We start from the raw sequence: 19,066 nt of genomic DNA, 5'->3' as shown, positions 1-19,066 counted from the left end.
CTCCAAAGCAGAGTACGTCAAGTTTTCCCTGGTGTCAGACAGCATTTCACCATGAAACCCTAAGACCTGCCTCCTGGGCTCCTTCCAGCTGGTGGGCCTGGTGTGAAGGTGGGCTTCCTGGGCCTCTGGCAGATGGAGGATGGCATTAAATGCCAACACCGTCAGCTTACCATCCACAAGGCCAGCAGCTGCCAACAGCTGCCCTAGACCTATCAACAAGACAACTTCATGGCTCCCAATGGGAATGGAGGCTGGGCCCGCCCTACTTAGAGCAGGGGAAAGAACTCTTCCCTCAAAGAGCCGGGGCAGGATGCCAGAATCTAACTACATCCTCTCCCGGTTTGCAGTTCTAGGAAGTGGAATTTGCTGCCCTAGGCGTGGTCTAAAGGACAAGTTTAGAAATGATTCAACTCAAGTTCCTAAACAGAGTAAGTGCCAGTTGATGTCCCACCGTGGATCATTTACTCCAGAAAAATTGTAATGATGGCTCGGCCACCGCCTTGGCTAGAGTCCCACTGCACGCATGTCGTGAGGGCCGATGGGCAAGTCCGTCTGGTTTTTTTTGTTGTTGTTGTTTTTTGAGATGGAGTCTCGCCCTGTTGCCCAGACTGAAGTGCAAAGGCCCGATCTCAACTCACTGCAACCTCCGCCTCCTGGGTTCAAAGGATTCTCCTGTCTCAGCCTCCTGAGTAGCTGGGATTACAGGCACCCGCCAGCATGCCCAGCTATTTTTTTGTATTTTTAGTAGAGACGGGGTTTTATCATGTTGGCCAGGCTGGTCTCGAACGCCTGACCTCATGATCCACCCGCCCTGGCCTCCCAAATTGCTGGGATTACAGGCGTGAGCCACCGCGCCCGGCCGTCTGTCTGGTTTTCAAACCAGCAGCTGTCATGCTATTAATCAATGAACCCGTAAGCCTCTTTGGTATATATAACAATGAAAAAATTCATTAAGCCATGAAATCTAGAAATAAGTCATATTTCTGAGTTGATAAAATGCTTTTCTGAACATACATTTTAGGTATCTGGCACAATCAACCAAATGTCTGCCTGTTTTTGTGTAGCTTTCATACAGTACAGATTTCATTGATGTCGCTCCCACATCTGAGTATTAAAAACATTTGACATTGTTCTTCTCAGTCCTCACAACACCCCTGTGAGGTAGGTGGTATTGACCCCATTCCACAGATGGGGAGGTCTAGGCACGGAAAGGTTTAGTGGCTCCTCACAGGCCGCGTGGTGGGGCAGCAGAGTGGTGCTCTGGCCCCGCGCCGACGCCGCCTTCACATTCACACTTCATCAGTGCCACCGCAACACTGCATGGCAGGATCTCACGCTGAGGCCAAGTTCCTGTCTAGTCCAGAATGAAGCCAGCGTCTCACCTCTTAAAGCTTCGATGTGTGACTCAAAGCCAACTTACTCTCCCAAACTTGCAAAACATACATACTGACTGAATCTTAGTTGGGACTATTTGCAGTATTTAAGATTATTTTTGAGAGTCAATCTGCTTGGATTTGTAGTTGTATATGCTCAAATCCCTTTGGAAAACAGTTTGAAATGACATGAGGGACAATGTAATTTTGAGAATAGAACACAGAAAACAAGAGTTCTGAGACTGGCATTGAAATTGAGAATATAAGCTATGGTAAAATGAGAATCAAATCCCAAATAAACGGAGAGCAGCACTTCTCAATGTTTAAGGCCACGCACAGGGCAGGCATTCAGTAAGCACTTCTTGGATCAAAAGAAACTGACACCCCTTTGAGCCGCCTATCACTGACAACAGGAGCTGAGACCCCCGGGAAAGCCAGCCAGGGCCATGATCCCCTTGGCCTGGGGCCACGGTCACACAAAGCCACTCAGCCAAATCGTGTGGAGTTATCTAGGCTTACTTGCTGCAGGATAAAAGTTGAGCTAGAACACCAAGCATTGAGCTAGGAATACCCCTTTGAATGTGTACTGCTACTTATAAAAAATAGGTATGTAGCTATGATTAAATAGATGAAGGGCCAAAGCATCCTATGAGGAAGTATTTTTAAAATTGTATAGATGTTCATGCAGTGGGGGACAGAAATAAAGAGGTTAAAGCGGTTTGTGTTTTTCGGTTAAATGAAAGGTTGTAAATGCATTTTTACCGCTGATAAGAAGGGGTACCTGCTACCCCTTTCTGCTGTGGAGTGTTGCTGAGGACAGAGTCCATCTCTCCCAGCGAGTCCTGGTTATCCTTTACTTACACTCTGGCCTCGGGGGCAGTGGCGTGTGGCCTCGGTCCTCCCCAGGTAACTCTGGAGGGCGCTGTGGAATATTGCTGTGATTTGCCCCTTACTCGTCTTTCACCCATGTTCCGCCTTGATTCGGCATAAGGACAGACTGCTCCAGTGGGGCCTTGGGTCCTCAGGCCTTCTGACCGCTTGGTCTTGAGTGACATTCCAGAAGAGTGACTAATGACATAAAACGATTAAGAAAATCCATGTTGCAGCGGCCAACCGGAAACAGTTTTGTCCCAGGCTGCACAGGGTCGGAGGCCCCAAGGTCACCGGGGCCACTGCCCGTCACAGGTCCACCTTGACCCCCTTTATGAAAGGCAGGCCTGTGGGCACCCTCTTCTTATACTCCAGGTACTCCTCTCCAAAAAAGTGAATTAGTGAGATTTCTTCTTCTTCTGTTCGATCGCGGAAGAATCGCCACACTGTCAGGGCATAGCTGACGCCGCAGATGGGGTTACACAGCATCACCTAACAGAGGGAGACACCAGGCTCATCAGGGTGACCGTGGGATGACGCCCTGTGCTTTGGTAGGCGTTTGTCTCTAATACCCAGAGGATTTCTGTGCCCATGCCCTGCTGAGACCGTCAGGGTCTCTGGGAGCAGTACTGTCACCTTAGCCCTGAGCACTCAGTGCTGCAGGCCTTTCTCACATGCTTTCCTGTTGCTCCTCTTACATGAGAGAGATCTGTAAATCACAAGATCAACCTCTTGGATTTCAACCCTCAGCTTGGGGTGATAGCAATGCCCCCCACCTCCGGGTGTGAGCTCCCCAACATGAGGTCCCATGCACGCTGCCTTCCTGCCCAGGACCCTCCCACCACAAATGCATTCGCTTACACCACAGCTGCCTGGGCCTCTGCCTCCTAAACCCACAGCCTCTGCTTCAGCACGAGATACAGGGCCACAAAACTGATCTTCCGAAATGCCCCTTCCAGCAGATTACCTCCACACTCAGAGAGCTCCAGAGCCTGAACCCCACCCCCTGAGTCTGGGTTTCCAACCCCAGAAGAGCAGCACTTCGCCCACTTCCCCAGTCTCCTGCCCTCCCCACGCTGTGCCCACCTTGCCTCTTTTCTTTTTTTTCCCCCGAGACAGATTGTCACTCTGTCACGTGGAGTGCAGTGGCGTGATCATGGCTCACTGCAGCCTTAACCGCTTTGGCTCAAGTGATTCTCCCACCTCAGCCTCCCAAGTAGCTGGGACTAAGGGCACATGCCACCACGCCCAGCTAATTTTTGTATTTTTTGTAGAGATGGAGTTTCACAATGTTGCCCAAGCTGGTCTCGAACTCCTGGCCCTTTCTTCCACCTTTAAGAACATCCTGGCCAGGTACGGTGGCTCATGTCTGTTAATTGCAGTACTCTGGGAGGCCGAGTAGGGCAGATCACCTGAGGTCAGGAGCTTGAGACAAGCTTGGCCAACATGGCGAATCCCCGTCTCTACCAAAAATAGAAAAATTAGCTGGGCGTAGTGGTGGGAGCCTGTAATCCCAGCTACTTGGGAGGCTGAGGCAGGACAATTGCTTGAACCCAGGAGGCAGAGGTTGCAGTGAGCTGAGATCGCCACTGCATTCCAGCCTGGGCGACAGAGCGAAACTCCCTCTCAAAAAAAACAAAGAACATCCTTCCCACTGATCTCCAGCCAAACAGTCCTTCAAGGCCAAAAGCATTCCCCAGCTCCTCAGGGAACCACTCACCTACACCTGCCCACTGGTCCCCTGTGGATGTGCATCTTCCCCAGCATACATTTTCTGTATGTTTTCTGAATATACATTTTAGGCTCCAATACAGCCACCCGGAGAGCCAGGCTCATGTCCTGACCTCTCACACCTTCTCTTATTGAGCACTTACTATGTTCCCAGCGCCATGCTAAGCCCTTTACAATCATTACCCTGTTCAACTCTCATGGCAAACCTTTGAGAGCACGCTACTATCCCCACTTTGTTTTTTTTTAAATTTTATTATTTTTTAAAGACAGGGTCTCACTATATTGCCCAGGCTGGACTTGAACTCTTGGCCTCAAGCCATCCTCCTGCCTCAGCTTCCCGAGTAGGGGGGACTACAGGCATGTGCCACTATGTCTAGCTGCCCCCACTTTAACGTGAGAGGAGAAGGAGGCCAAGCAGTGAATGTCAGAATCAGGACTGGCCCAGTCAGTGACTCCGGGGCCCATACCCTCACATCTGGCATAGCTTGCTGGGGATACCCTACAGTGGGAGTTCTCTATAGCAGGCTGCAGCCTGTTACTAAGCCATGAAATCATTTAGTACATTATGAACAGTATTGAAATAGTAAGATAGAAAACAGGATTTTGTAAACAGTAAGTGTAAGTATTATATCAGGAAAGACATGTTCCTTTCATACACACACAAGTGCTGGAGCACAATGTAAAAAAAATCTATGGGCAAAAAGGTATGGAAAACCCTTTGGTTCTAGTGCACACACATATACAGGAAGCAAGCATTTATGGCAAATTACATTATTCAGTCATAACCAATTTGTTCCCAGGGAAGGTGATTGTTAATGTGGGGGTTTTACATGTTTCAGAAACAAAAATTGTAAAGTAAATGCTATGTGATCATTTGCCCCACCTATACGGTTAGGGGTCACCAGAGTCACCAAGGACCATGCATTGCTGATGGGATGCCTGAGAGATCTCTGGATTTGCCCAAAGACTTGGAGACTTTTCCCAAACACTTGGTGAATTTTCCAAGATCTATTCACATTCTTTGGCCAAGTTTTTCTAGGACCAAGAGTAAAGAATCAAGAAACAGTTTCAAGAAATAAGGCGGCCAGGTGCGATGGCTCACGCCTGTAATCCCAGCACTTTGGGAGACTGAGGCAAGTGGATCATGAGGTCAGGAGATTGAGATCATCCTGGCTAACACAGTGAAACCCCGTCTCTACTAAAAATACAAAAAATTTAGCCAGGCATGGTGGCGGGCGCCTGTAGTCCCAGCTACTCAGGAGGCTGAGGCAGGAGAATGGCATGAACCCAGGAGGCGGAGCTTGCAGTGAGCCGAGATTGCGCCACTGCACTCCAGCCTGGGCGACAGAGCGAGACTCTGTCTCAAAAAGAAAAAAAAAAGAAATAAGGCTTTGGGTTGGGCATGGTGGATCATGCCTGTAATCCCAGCATTTTGAGAGGCTGCAGTGAGAGGACTGCTTGAGCCCAGGAGTTCAAAATCTGCCTGGGCAACACTAAGACCCCATCTCTACAAAAAACAAAAAGTTAGCTGGGCATGGTGGTGCACACTTATAGTCCCAGCTACTCAGGAGACAAAAGCAGAAGGTCTGCTGGAACCCAGGAGTTTGAGACTAGCTTGGGCAACACAGCGAGATCTCATCTTTAATACACAAATAAATAATTTTGTTTTCTGTTTTTAAGACAGGGTCTCACTCTGTTGCCCAGACTGGAGTACAGCAGCAATCAAAGCAATCCTCCTGCCTCAGCCTCCTGCCTCAGCCTCCTGAGTAGCTGGGACTACAGGTGCACACTACAACTTCCAGATATATTTTTAGTTTTTTCCTCTGGAGAGAAGGGTTCTCACTATGTTGGCCAAGCTGGTTTCTTTCTTTTTTTTTTTTTTTTTTGAGACGGAGTCTCGCTCTGTCGCCCAGGCTGGAGTACGGTGGCGCGATCTCGGCTCACTGCAAGCTCCGCCTCCCAGGTTCACGCCATTCTCCTGCCTCAGCCTCCCAAGTAGCTGGGACTACAGATGCGTGCCACCACACCAGGCTAATTGCATTTTTAGTAGAGATGAGGTTTCACTGTGTTAGCCAGGATGGTCTTGATCTCCTGACCTCATGATCTGCCTGCCTCAGCCTCCCAAAGTGCTGGGATTACAGGCATGAGCCACCATGCCCGGCCAGCCAAGCTGGTTTCTAATTCCTGGCCTCAAGCAATCCTCCTGCTCTGGTCTCCCAAAGCCACTGTGCCTAGCCAAATAGTAATTTTAAAAAAGAAATATACGGGTTGGATGCAGTGGCTCACGCCTGTAATCCCAGCACTTTGGGAGGCTGAAGCGGGTGGATCATCTGAGGTCAGGAGTTTGAGAACAGCCTGGCCAACATAGTGAAACCCCTACTAAACCTACTAAAAATACAAAAAATTAGCTGGGCGAGGTAGTGCACACCTGTAATCCCAGCTACTCGCGGGGGCTGAGGCAGGAGACTCACTTGAACCCGGGAGGTGGAGGTTGCAGTGAGCCAAGATCGCACCACTGCACTCCAGCCTGGGCGACAAAGTGAGACTCTGTCTCAAAAAAAAAAAGAAAGAAAAAGAAATACATGTGGTGGCTCACGCCTGTAATCCCAGCACTTTGAGAGGCCGAGGCGGGTAGATCACTCAACCGCAGGAGTTCGAGGCCAGCCTAGGCAACATGGAAAAACCCCGTCTCTACAAAAATACAAAAATTAGCCAGGGGCTGGGCATGGTGGCTCATGTCTGTAATCCCAACGCTTTGGGAGGCCAAGGCAGGCAGATCACCTGAGGTTGGGAGTTTGAGAACAGCCTGACCAACATGGAGAAACCCCGTCTCTACTAAAAATACAAAATTAGCCGGGTATGGTGGCGCATGCCTGTAATCCCAGCTACTCAGGAGGCTGAGGCAGGAGAATCGCTTGAACCCGGGAGGCAGAGGTTGCAGTGAGCTGAGATCACATGATTGCACTCCAGCCTGGGCAACAAGAGTGAAACTCCATCTCAAAAAAATAAATTAATTAAAAAATACAAAAATTAGCCAGGTGTGATGACACACATCTGTAGTTTCAGCTACTTAGAAGGCTGAGGCAGGAGAATCACTCAAACCCGGGAGGCGGAGGTTGCAATGAGCCGAGATTGTGACACCGCACTCCAGCCTGGGCAGATACTTAGGAGACTAAGGTGGGAGGATCACTTGAGCCCAAGAGGTAGAGGCTGCAGTAAACCATGATCATGCCAATGCACTATAGCCTGGGTGAGAGACCCTGCCTCAAAACAAAACAAAAAACCATACATAAATAAAAAATATATATATACACACACACACACATATATAGAGCAGGTGCAGTGGCTCACACCTATAATCCTTACACTTCTTTTTCTTTTTTTCTTTTTTTTTTTTTGAGACAGAGTCTTGCTGTGTCACCCTGGCTGGAGTGCAGTGGCGTGATCTTGGCTCACTGCAACCTCTGCCTCCCAGGTTCAAGCAAATATTGTGCCTCAGTCTCTCGACTAGCTGGAATTGTAAGCAAGAACCACCATGCCTGGCCTAATCCCAGCACTTTAGAAGGCCAAGGTGGGAGGATGGCTTGAGCCCAGGAGTTCAAGACCAGCATGGGCAACAAAGGAGGAACCATCTCTTTTTTTTTTGAGACAGAGTCTCACTCCATCACCCAGGCTGGAGTGCAGTGGCACGATCTCAGCTCACTGCAACCTCCACCTCCCAGGTTCAAGCGGTTCTCAGGTCTCAGCCTCCCGAGTAGCTGAGACTATAGGCATGTGCCACCAGGCCCAACTAATTTTTGTATTTTTAGTAGAGATGGGGTTTTGCCATGTTGGCCAGGCTTGTCTCAAACTCCTGACGTCAAGTGATCCACCCACTTCAGCCTCTCAAAGTGCTGGGATTACAGGCAACCGGCCGGGAGAACCACCTCTACAAAAAATTTAAAAATTAGCCGGACGTGGTGGCACACACCTGTAATGTGTTCCAGCTACTTGGGAGGCTGAGGTAGGAGGATCACTTGAGCTCAGGAGGTCAAGGCTGCAGTGAGCCATGATCAGAACACTGCACTCCAGCCTGGGCAACACAGCAAGATCCTGTCTTTAAAAAAAAAAAAAAAAAAAAAAAAAGCTGGGCACGGTGGCTCATGCCTATAATCCCGGCACTTTGGGAGGCCGAGGTGGGCAGATCATGAGGTCAGGAGATCAAGACCATCCTGGCTAACACAGTCAAACCCCATCTCTACTAAAAATACAAAAAATTAGCCGGGTGTGGTGGCGGGCGCCTGTAGTCCCAGCTACTCAGGAGGCTGAAGCAAGAGAATCGCTTGAACCTGGGAGGCAGAGGTTGCAGTGACCTGAGATCATGCCACTGCACTCCAGCCTGGGCAACAGGGCAACAGAGTGAGACTCCATCTCAAAAAGGAAAAAAAAAAAAAAAAGGCCAGGCACCGTAGCTCAAGCCTGTAATCCCAGCACTTTGAGAGGCCCAGGAAGGCAGACTGCTTGAGCTCAGTAGTTCAAGATGGCTCTGGGCAACTCGAGAAACCCTGTCTCTACAAAAAAAATACGAAAAGTAGTCAGGCATGGTGGTTCGTGCCTACAGTTCCAGCTACTTGGGAGGCAGAGGTTGCAGTGAACCAAGATCGCACCACTGCACTCTGGCCTGGTCAACAGAGCAAGACTAGGTCTCAAAAAAAAAAAAAAAAAGAAAAGAAAAGAAAAGAAACAAGGCCTTTTCTTCAGCCTGAGACAGAACAAACCTCCATGGCTCACACAGCTCAGTAACACATGGCCTCGGCCCCATTAATACCTATTTCTGATGAAAACCAGCCAAGCTGCCACATGAGTGACAGAGGGCACTCCCTTCCCTAAGCCCCATCTCTGTCCTCACCCCCTCTGGGGTGCTTCAGATCTATTAATAGGTTGAAGGGGCAGAGAAAGGGAGAGGCACAATGGCTCATGCCTATAATGCTAGCACTTTGCGAGGCTGAGGTGGGAGGATCACTTAAGGCCAAGAGTTTGAGACCTGCCCGGGCAACACAGTAAGACCGTCTCTACCAAAAAAAAAAAAAAAAGAAAAAAGAAAGCAAACAAACAGAGGCAGAAACAGGATGAAGGGATACAGCAGGTAGCTAACAGCACCAAGAATCACCAAGGACTTACGCACCCAGGTTCTGGGCACATAGTGAAAAGCATTACGGACTACATTAGTTCTCTTGACTTTTATTAAATTATCACTTGAAACGCGCCAAGAAGAACATGTACCTATTATTTAAAGGAGACCAACAACCTCATGAATACACTGAAAACCACTAATTGTATACTTTGAAATGGTGACTTTTATGCTACGTGAATTATATCACGTTTAAAATGTTACTAAAAAAAAAAAAAAGGGAAAGCAGTGTCATATTTAATATTATACCTGAGTTCCAATACTCCAGTAAAACCACCCGACGTAAGAAGGATGCCGAAACCAAGCGTACACTCCACTGGTCACCAGAGTATGTGTATCTGATTTTTCATTCTGTACCACGTGGTTGAAATTGGAGCCAGCTGTAAACATGGCCGCCTTCCTCAGACATTCTCCGAAGACCACCATCAGCAGCCCTGTGACACTGAGCCAGGTGATCTGCTTCAGTTCTGTGGGAGAGAGACATCAACGACACACGGGGAGTGAAAACACTGGCCTGCTGAGCTACCCTTCGCACTGCTTAAAATTAACCTATTTTCCCGAAGACAGAAACAGAAAATGTGCTCCTGGGCAATCAGCATTTGTCATCACATTAAAATTTCATAAGAAAACACATTCCCCTAAGTTATGCTGTTCATCAATTTACTTTAAAACACCAATAAGCACAATGAAAGCATCATGGTAAAGAGATGCTCTCCTGCTACAGCTGATGGGCTCTCTGGTTCACGACCCCCGGCCACATGCTCAGTCCTTCATTTGGGGACAAGTATAGCTAAGAGAAGCAAAAAAGGGTCCAAGGTTTCCACCCTGAATCCCAGGAGCCACATGTATTTCATTTCATTGGCTGTGAGACATTCAATTTCAGAGTGCATTCCACATACGGAGGCTTTTGTTAGTAAATTTTTTTTTTTTTTTTTTTTGAGACGGAGTTTCACTCTCATTGCCCAGGCTGGAGTGCAATGGCACAATCTCAGCTCACTGCAACCTCCATCTCCTGGGTTCAAGCAATTCTCCTGCCTCAGCCTCCCAAGTAGCTAGAATTACAGGCATGCGCTACCAGGCCCGGCTAATTTTGTATTTTTCGTACAGATGGGGTTTTACCATGCTGGTCAGGCTGGTTTCAAACTCCTGACCTCATGTGATCCACCCACCTCGGCCTCCCAAAGTGCTGGGATTAAAGGCGTGAGCCACTGCACCCGACCTTGTTAGTAAACTCTTTTTTTTTTTTTGAGATGCGAGTCTCGCTCTGTCACCCAGGCTGGAGTGCAGTGGCGCGATCACGGCTCACTGCAACCTCCACCTCCCGGATTCAAGCAATTCTCCTGCCTCAGCCTCCCGAGTAGCTGGGATTACAGGCATGTGCCACTACGCCTGGCTTTTTTGTATTTTTAGTAGAGACGGGGTTTCACCATATTGGCCAGGCCGGTCTCGAACTCCTGACCTTGTGATCCACCCGCCTCGACCTCCCAAAGTGCTGGGATTACAGGCGTGCGCCACCGTGCCCGGCCAGTAAACTCTTACATGAAACGTCTAAATATCATCTGATTATAAAATTAGAATCACAACTACTCAAGTTGGGGCTTCAAATTAGATGGTGCACTATGTGATGCAAACTTTAAAGCAAAAGGTCAGCACGTCCTCGAGTCAACATCCAGAGGCAGAATTCATGAGCGGAGCTCATCCTTTATAAATAGCTTAGTGAGGATAGAGGTCTGCGGAAAATCGCTTGGGGTAGATTAGACCTGAAAGGTGAATCAATGTCACTGTCCTCAGCCTGAATGGGAGCCACCCTTTTCCCCTCCAGAGGGGGACATAAGGCACACTAACCTGGCCAAAAGATATTTTCAAGTGTGAACTCTAACCAAGAAGAAAGAGCAGCTACTGTATACTCCAGGCTGTGATTCAGGAGAAAGGAATCCAAGGACAGACTTTTGGGATTATTGACTGCTGTCACCAAGTATTCAGAATAGTGGAACAATGACAGGGAGCACATGTACCTATTTAAAGACAAAAAGAGAGTTAAGTTGGGACAAGAGAACCAAGTTAACCATAAGTGCACATCTGGGTCTCCTGAGCTGTCCCTAGGTCTATGAGGCCCTGTTCTCACCTGTCTGAGAGTGGACACAGGTACCCATCTGCAGCATCTACTACCTCAGGTTTGCAAAAAGTGGAGTTTTTAAGGGGCTGTTTTTGTTTCTGGTGTTTTGTTTTGTTTTGTTTTGTTTGAGACAGAGTCTCGCTGTGTCGCCCAGGCTGGAATGCAACAGCGCGATCTCAGCTCACTGCAACCTCCGCCTCCCAGGTTCAAGCGATTCTCCTGCCTCAGCCTCTCAAGTAGCTCAGACTACAGGTGCCCACCACCACGCCCAGCTAATTTTTGTATTTTTAGTAGAGACGGGGTTTCGCTATGTTGGCAAGGCTGGTCTCGAACTCCTGGCTTGGCCAGGCTGGTCTTGAACTCCTGACCTCGTGATCTGCCCACCTCGGCCTCCTAAAGTGCTGGGATTACAGGCGTGAGCCACCGCGCCCGGCAAGGGACTGTTTTTGAATGTCACAGGCAAAACAAACCCATAGGTCACAGAGGCATTATGGGCCCTTCTGTCCGTTAAAAATGACACTACACACAATAAAACATGAAAGAGGGAGATAACAACATAAAGGAGTGATGTATGTCGGATACAAAATTTAACAAAACTGAAATAATTCCGGCAAAGAAGGATTAGATGGCTCAAAATATTGATAAGAGGAGATAAAACTTTTTACCTTGAAGCCACTGGTTCATATCCAGGTCAGACTAGAAGGCTCAAGGGACTGAAATCATAGTGTAGGGAAAAATCCTACAGTGGCTGTGGGGATGCACTAGATGTGACCTAATAGAAATTAGAGATGAAAAAGGCCCATGAAGACAAGCCAGAGCCCTGCCCCTGCCCGCCACCGAGGACCTGCACCCCTTCCGGGAAGGGCTGCTCAAGTTACCGAATGCTGTCACCACAGCTGCAGATGACAGCACCTTTGGGGGTGCCAGGGAGATCTGTTTCTGCCTGATTCACAATCAACCCACAGGCACGAAATCACAAGGGCTGAAATGTGAGCAACTAGGGGGAAGCCAGGAGACTTCGTTTCCAGAGAACCCTGAACAGCCTTCTGCCGGTCACAGATGAGACAGGGATGAGGAAATGCCGCTACTGACCCTCTGAGCTGTCCACCCTCGCCTGAAAACCAGTATTTCCGAAGGAATTCTTACCAGCCAAAGTGACTCCAAGAAGACTGGCTAAAACTCAGCAGCATGCCGCAGCCGAACACAAACCCCAGGAAACAAGCTCGGATGGCTATCTGAAAGGAACCCAAGAGAAGCTCAGTCATTCACAGTCCTCAGAGTACAGATCTGGGCTGCTGACCTTCCCGGAATAGGCAACCCACAGGCAAGCAGATAGAGCCGATTTGCTGAGGCTGAAAGGGAGAAGTGGGCGACCTGGGTTCAAATTCTGCACCCACCCCTCTCTGGCTGTGTGGCCTCCCAAATTATTTAACCTCTCTGAGCTTGCTTCCCCATCTACACCCAGGGGATAACAGTACCTACCTTTTAGGACTTCAGTAAGGATTACCCACGTAAAACACTTAAGACTAACTGCTACCTAAATTTTAGCTGTCATTATTATTATTATTATTATTCATGATTACTATTCAGGGCTGTAGGAAAACTGCTTAAGCCTAGTTTATGAGGTCAGGGCACCCGGGCCTGTGCGCCCAGCCCCACCCACGTCACTGCGGGGCCTTTGACCTGAGACAGGACAGCAGGTAGGTCTCTGCACCTTAAGTTACATAAAAGCACTCGCGGGCTCGCTCACTCCACCCCACGCGCACCTGCTGAGCTGCACAAGCTGCAATTTAACAACCCACTCCTCGGGTGCAGGGCGCTCGAGCCCGGAGAGAGAGGGTCCCCTCCTGCGACCTGAACTCGCGGATGAAGAGCGCGCGCGTGGGAGGCCACTGCGGGCCCGGGGAGAAAGGTGCCCACGCGCCGCGCCAAGCGGACCCCCGCCCGCCCCGCCGGCCCCCGCCGGCCCCCGCCGGCCTGCACCTGGTAGCGAGGCGGCCGATAGAGCAGCAGCAGCAGCGCGTTGAGCCCGGCCACGTAGAGCGCCAGCCCGGTGCGGCCCTGCAGGCCGGCGCGCGTGAGCAGCGGCAGCGCGAGCACCGAGGCGCCCAGCAGGAAGGTGGCGAGGCTGAGACGCGCCTCAGAGCCCGGCGGAGCCCGCGCCGCGCAGCCCGCCATGGCGCCGGGCGGCGGACTAGCGGGCGGCGGCGCCGGCTGTAGCCCGGGGAAACGCGCCGGCTGCGCCTGCGCACTGTGCCGCCGACGCCGGCTCGGGAAGGGCAGCTGCCCGCAGCTGCGCGCCGCCTGCCAGTTCTCGCGAGAACTCCGGCCCGCCCTGTTGCTGTCCGGAATTTGGCGGGAGCGCCCCGCCCGCCCCTCGGGGACATCCGGGCTCTGAGCCCGACTCTGTGCCGGGCGGGGGCCGGGAAGGGGTGGGAGAAGTCGCCGCCCGCGTCTGTCCAAACTTAGTCCCAAACTCAGGAGGTTCCTGTCCCAAGAAGCAATGTAAAGTTTGAAACGAGCCGAGTGCGGTGGTTCACGCCTGTAATCCCAGCACTTTGGGAGGCCGAGGCTGGCGAATCATTTGAGGTCAGGAGTTCGAGACCAACCTGGGCAACATGGGGAAACGCCGTCTATACTAAAAATACAAAAATTAGCTGGGCGTGGTGGCGCATGCCTTTAACCCCAGCTACTTGGTGAGGCTGAGGCAGGAGAATCGCTTGATGCGGGGAGACGGAGGTTGCAGTGAGCCGAGATTGTGTCACTGCACTCCAGCCTGGGTGACAGAGTGACACTCCATCTCAAAAAAAAAAAAGTTTGAAACGGCCGCACCCTCGCCGGCCCTGCGTGGTCCCCGAAAACCAGACGCCCTGGGGCGCGGGTTCGGCCGAGTGCGGCGACGTCCTGCCCTCCCTCTGCGGCTCCCTGGAAACCGGCCTGGACAACGGCACCTGGGCACCCATGCAACGGGACCACCGCCCGCTTAAATTCCTGTTGTGGAACAAGGCTGGACGGTGATGGGAATGCTCAGGATATGTTAGGTTTTCTTTTTTTTTTTGAGACGGAGTCTCGCTCTGTCGCCCAGGCTGGAGTGCAGTGGTGCGATCTCGGCTCACTGCAAGCTCCGCCTCCCGGGTTCATGCCATTCTCCTGTCTCAGCCTCCCGAGTAGCTGGGACTACAGGCGCCCGCCACTGCGCCCGGCTTATTTTTTTGTATTTTTAGTAGAGACGAGGTTTCACCGTGTTAGCCGGGATGGTCTCCATCTCCTGACTTCGTGATCCGCCCGCTTCGGCCTCCCAAAGTGCTGAGATTACAGACGTGAGCCACCGCGCCCTGCCTATATTAGGTTTTTAAATAGCAGGAGGCAAAGCTTTTCGGTGTGATCCTGACTTCACTTGGGGAAAAAGGGCAGGTATCTGAGTCTGGGAAAATGATCAAGCTGTCAGCCAAAATGGTATAACGCCGACTATATATGTACCTTTTTTTTTCTTTTTTTCTTTTTTAGACACAGGGTCTCACTGTGTTGGCCAGGCTGGAGTGCGGCAGTCTGGAACTCCTGGGCCCAAGTGATCCTCCAATCAGCCTCCCAAAGCACTGGAATTACAGGTATGAGCCACCACCCCTGGCCTATCTTTAGGTAGTGGCACTCTTGGTGATTTTTATTGTCTTCATCTGTTTTTGCAGTTTCCATACTGCCTACAATGAACATAGATTACTTTTTTTTTTTCAGACGGAGTTTTGCTCTTGTTGCCCAGGCTGGAGTACAATGGCGCAATCTCGGCTCACTGCAACCTCTGCCTCCGGGGTTCAAGTGATTCTCCTGCCTCAGCCTCCTGAGTAGCTGGGATTACAGGAGCCTACTACCACGGCCAGCTAATTTTTTTGTATTTTTAGTAGAGACGGGGTTTTACCATGTTGGCCAGGCTGGTTTCAAACTCCTGACCTCAGGTGATCCACCCACCTCGGCCTCCCAAACTGCTGGGATTATAGGCATGAGCCACTGTGCCCGGCCCATAGATTACTTTTATAATCAGAAGTTTTTACTTTTTAAAGAGTAAATTCTCTCACCTCAGGTAGCTCAGAGAGCTGCGCTGGAGGAGAAAAGCCAGTAAGTGAACAACTGGAATAAACTCTGCAGGGGTGGGAGTGGGGGCAGAAGGAGAGCAAGGATGGGGAGCAAAGAGGGACCCCAGGGGAGGCCCTCAGCTTGGAGGGCGGCAGGGCGAGGAGGCTGCGAGGAACAGACGCCAGAGCTAGGCCTTGGGGCCCTCGGGGATGGACAGCCTGCCCTCCATTGGAAATGAGATCAAGGAGGGAGTGAGGGCTTGGCGTTTGAAAGGCACAGAGGTGGGAGGGAGAAAGGCTGAGAAGGGATGGGGACAGGCCCTCGGGGAGGCTGGCACCAAGTGGTGGGTCAGCGAGAGAGGCAGGCGGTCTGTGAGCCCTGCATCTGAGCCCCTCACCTCTCCACTCTTGTCCCTGCAGGTCCTGGCAGGAGCTCTGGTACCTGGGAAGCTGGATGGAGAGCCTGGGCCAGAATCCCGGACCCCTCACCTCTGCGGCCTAGCTTTGTGACCTTGGCAAATCCATTCTATGCGCCTCCATTTCCTGTACAGTGGGGATCCTTATTTCTCTGTCACAGATTGGTATTTGTTCTGTAAAGCCCAGTACCACTTTATTTTATTTTAGTTATTGATTTTTTTGAGACAGGGCCTCACTCTGTTGCCAAGGCTGGAATGCAGTGGCGAGGTCATAGCTCACTGCAGCCTCAAACTCCTGGGCTCAGGCCATCCTCCTGCCTCGGCCTCCTGAGTAGCTGGGACGACAGGCATGCACCAGTGCGCCTAGCTCCAGTACCATGTTTAAACGGTGCTCAGAAAACTTGCTAAACTTGGTGGATGGGAATTGAAAAGAGATTTAATGTTTTAAAAATCAAAGTCACTGAGCTGCAGTGCCACATGGGAAGGAGGCCTGGATGTGAATGTTCCTGGGAGCTGAGAGCTCCTGTGACTGTCGCCAGTTTCCTGTGGTCTCCCACAGACTCAGGACATCTCCCTCTGCTCCAGGACACCTCAGGACCACCAGGGGGCACTCATCGCACCTTCACCCCTGGAAGGGAGCTGGTCCTGGGGCCAAAACCCACTGTGCCTGGGAAGCCCTTCCTGGCTTCTGCTCTCCTCAATGTATGACAGCCCTGATTTACCCCCAGGGACTGTTGCCACTCGGGGTTGTAGAGTAATATGTAACCAGACTGGAGAACCACAGCAATGCTCTCTCCTCTGCCCATCACCTCCCCTTGGCCCCTCCCTCTTCATCAGCCCCATTTTGGAGAAGGGAGAAAGAAAGGAGAGGCAGCAGTCTCCTCCCAGGTGGGGCCGGACTCCAGGGAAGGAGAATTTTCAGAAGTTGCTGGAGTTGCCGAATCTGTCAGGGCCCAGGGTTCACAGAGCAGTGATGGAGGAGAAAGGAGAGGAAGCAGATCTAAGCACACATGGGCATCAAACCAGAGGAACAAAGTCACATGCAGAGGGCTGCACATAGACACAGGGAAACACACACACGGAGATGCACAGAAACACGCAGACCCCACGCAGGGACCTGCTTTCCCGCCACAGAGGAAAGCAATCTGATCAAACAGACCCACTGTGCACCCAGCCCTCCATGCTTGGGGACAACACACCTACAAAAATATAAGAAAAAAAAGGAAAACTGCTCTGCCTGGGATGCCTTGCTTGACTTTTCTTGTAAATAAGCATTTGAATGTGTTTTGTTCTAGGAGCTTTCGAGGCAGGCACAAAGGGAGCCCTTTCTCATGCAGGAAGGTCCCTCTGCAGCCTCCCCCTTCCCTCCCCCTCCTGCCATCCGCCCACAGGCTGAGGTGGCTTTATTTCCGGGACCCGAGTGTGGATACCTCCTGTTTTAGAGAACCCTGAGAACCACTGTGCTATTTCCAAGTTAAACTCCAGGCCGAGATGAAATTAGGCTTCTTTTTCTTTCTTTCTTTTTTTTTTTTTTTTGAGATGGAGTCTCACTCTGTTGCCCAGGCTGGAGTGCAGTGGCACGATCCCAGCTCACTGCAACCTCTGCCTCCTGGGTTCAAGCGATTCTCCTGCCTCACCCTCCCGAGTAGTTGGGATTACAGGCACCTGCCACCACACCCAGCTAATTTTTGTATTTTTAGTAGAGACGGGGTTTCACCATGTTGGCCAGGTTGGTCTCGAACACCTGACCGCGTGATCCGCTGGCCTCGGCCTCCCAAAGTGCTGAGATTACAGGAGTGAGCCACCATGCCTGGCCAGGTTGGTGATTTTTTTAATCACCTGCAGCTCCCTGCAGCTCCCAGTCATTCACAGGCCTCTGCCCCATCCCCTGTCCATATGGAGGCTGGGAAGGCCGCAGGGAGGGGCCTGTCCAGTGTGGCCGCAGCTCTTCCCAGGAGGGAATCCCTGTCATCCAAAAGTTTTCTTTCCCCTCCTCTGGCCATTCCAGGCTAAAGGAATGAAAGCTCCCTCTCTCTAGGCTGGAAAACAGGTAAACGATATGTAATTTATGAGCACCATCAGCCCAAAGTGCACAAGTCATATATGCACAAAGGGGCCGGGTAAATATTTAAAGATTAGAGCCAGCTGGGGAGAAACACAAAAGGCCAGGGCGATGGGCGTCTTTCTGAATTCACTCTCCCCGAGCTGGGCCAGGTCGGCGTCGATGCACTCACTGGAGTCCCGGCCTTTGTCCTCTGAAGGGCCCTTGTCTGCTGGGCTATTGGGAGCCCCAGCACAGCTAAAGACAGTTAAACAATCGCAGCCTCTCCAACCGCATCTGGAGACAATTGGCTGAGTCATTTCAGAGCTTTTGCTGTGTGTCCCAATAGTTAATTACATGGAGCAATCACTTCATTTCACTTTGAAATGCATCTGCAGAGGGGGACAACAGATTTCTCCCTCGTCACCTGCCTCCACAGTAGCCTGTGCGGCACTCACCAGTTAGCACTGGTTGAAACCTCTGGAAGTACAGAAGGGAAGGGGCTGCCACACGGAGCCACACGGCTGTCCTCTGGGATGGGCCGCAGGTAGGGCTCTTGTCCTGGGGCCCGAAAACCTCTCCCTACTTGGTTCCAGACCTGACATAATGTTCTTTTTTTTTTTTTTTTTGTCAAACTCAAGAAAACCAAATGAGGGGGGGAAGGGGTGGCACAGACACTTGTCACTTTCTGCATTAAATTCCCCAACATGAGACAGGAGGGGGCCCTGAGCAGCCTTGGAGGCTCTAAGAGCCCTCAGAAGTTAGAGAAGGAAGTTTTTTTCCTTGAATGAGCAGAGGGGGGCCTGGGTCTCCCCACTTCTCCTCCTGGACCTGTGCTCCTTTCCAGGCTGCCTTGGGGACCCCAGATGCTAAAGATGGAAAGGGAATTGGTGGCCTACATCCCAGCTTGCGTAAGCCCCGCTTCTAAGTTGGTCCATGCCCTTCCTGGCAGCCCGAGAGCGCTTTGTCCTGCTTGCCCTCAGAGGATAGGGTGAACCCACTGCCACTCCCCCTCCAGCTCTGAAAATACCTCCTGGTCTCTGTGAGCCCCTTTGGAGCCAGGCCTGCCTGAGGCTGTGCGAGGATGCCCAGACTCAGGGCTTGTAATCGGCGTGACAGGCGGGGGTGGAGGGTGGACCCCGAGTCTTCAGCCTGGGTTTCCGGGAAGGGTCCCTGTAGAGACTAGTCTGCTGTCTTTCCCAATGACCTTGTCAGATGCAAAGCACAATGACTTTAACTTAGTAGGGGAAGTGGCTGCCCAGAGATAGGAGCAAGAAGTGAG

General features: G+C 51.1%; 1 protein-coding gene and 1 long non-coding RNA gene across 3 annotated transcripts; one reads left to right on the top strand and one right to left on the bottom strand.

Moving 5' to 3' along the window:
* Positions 1–963: 963 nt before the first annotated feature.
* ICMT (isoprenylcysteine carboxyl methyltransferase) lies at positions 964–13,582 on the bottom strand. Its single transcript, XM_525166.7, has 5 exons — positions 13,244–13,582; positions 12,407–12,495; positions 10,990–11,159; positions 9,394–9,611; positions 964–2,735 (listed from the first exon to the last, which is right to left on the bottom strand). Exons 1-5 carry the CDS (start codon positions 13,436–13,438, stop codon positions 2,553–2,555), a joined length of 855 nt encoding a protein of 284 aa, XP_525166.2. The 5' UTR covers positions 13,439–13,582; the 3' UTR covers positions 964–2,552.
* Positions 13,583–13,662: 80 nt separating this feature from the next.
* On the top strand, positions 13,663–16,946 carry LOC112208939 (uncharacterized). 2 transcript variants are annotated; one of them, XR_008538015.2, is made up of 4 exons: positions 13,663–13,849; positions 14,768–14,868; positions 14,993–15,370; positions 15,748–16,946. It is a non-coding gene; the product is annotated as an uncharacterized LOC112208939 (long non-coding RNA). The 2 variants fall into 2 exon arrangements; XR_010148464.1 differs by lacking the exon at positions 13,663–13,849 and adding an exon at positions 14,488–14,674.
* The last annotated feature ends 2,120 nt before the right edge of the window (positions 16,947–19,066 follow it).

The sequence above is a fragment of the Pan troglodytes genome, chromosome 1, assembly GCF_028858775.2.
Source record: "Pan troglodytes isolate AG18354 chromosome 1, NHGRI_mPanTro3-v2.0_pri, whole genome shotgun sequence".
NCBI lineage: Eukaryota > Metazoa > Chordata > Mammalia > Primates > Hominidae > Pan > Pan troglodytes.
Note: the sequence above shows the minus strand (reverse complement) of the source record. Positions and strands in the feature narration are given on the sequence as shown.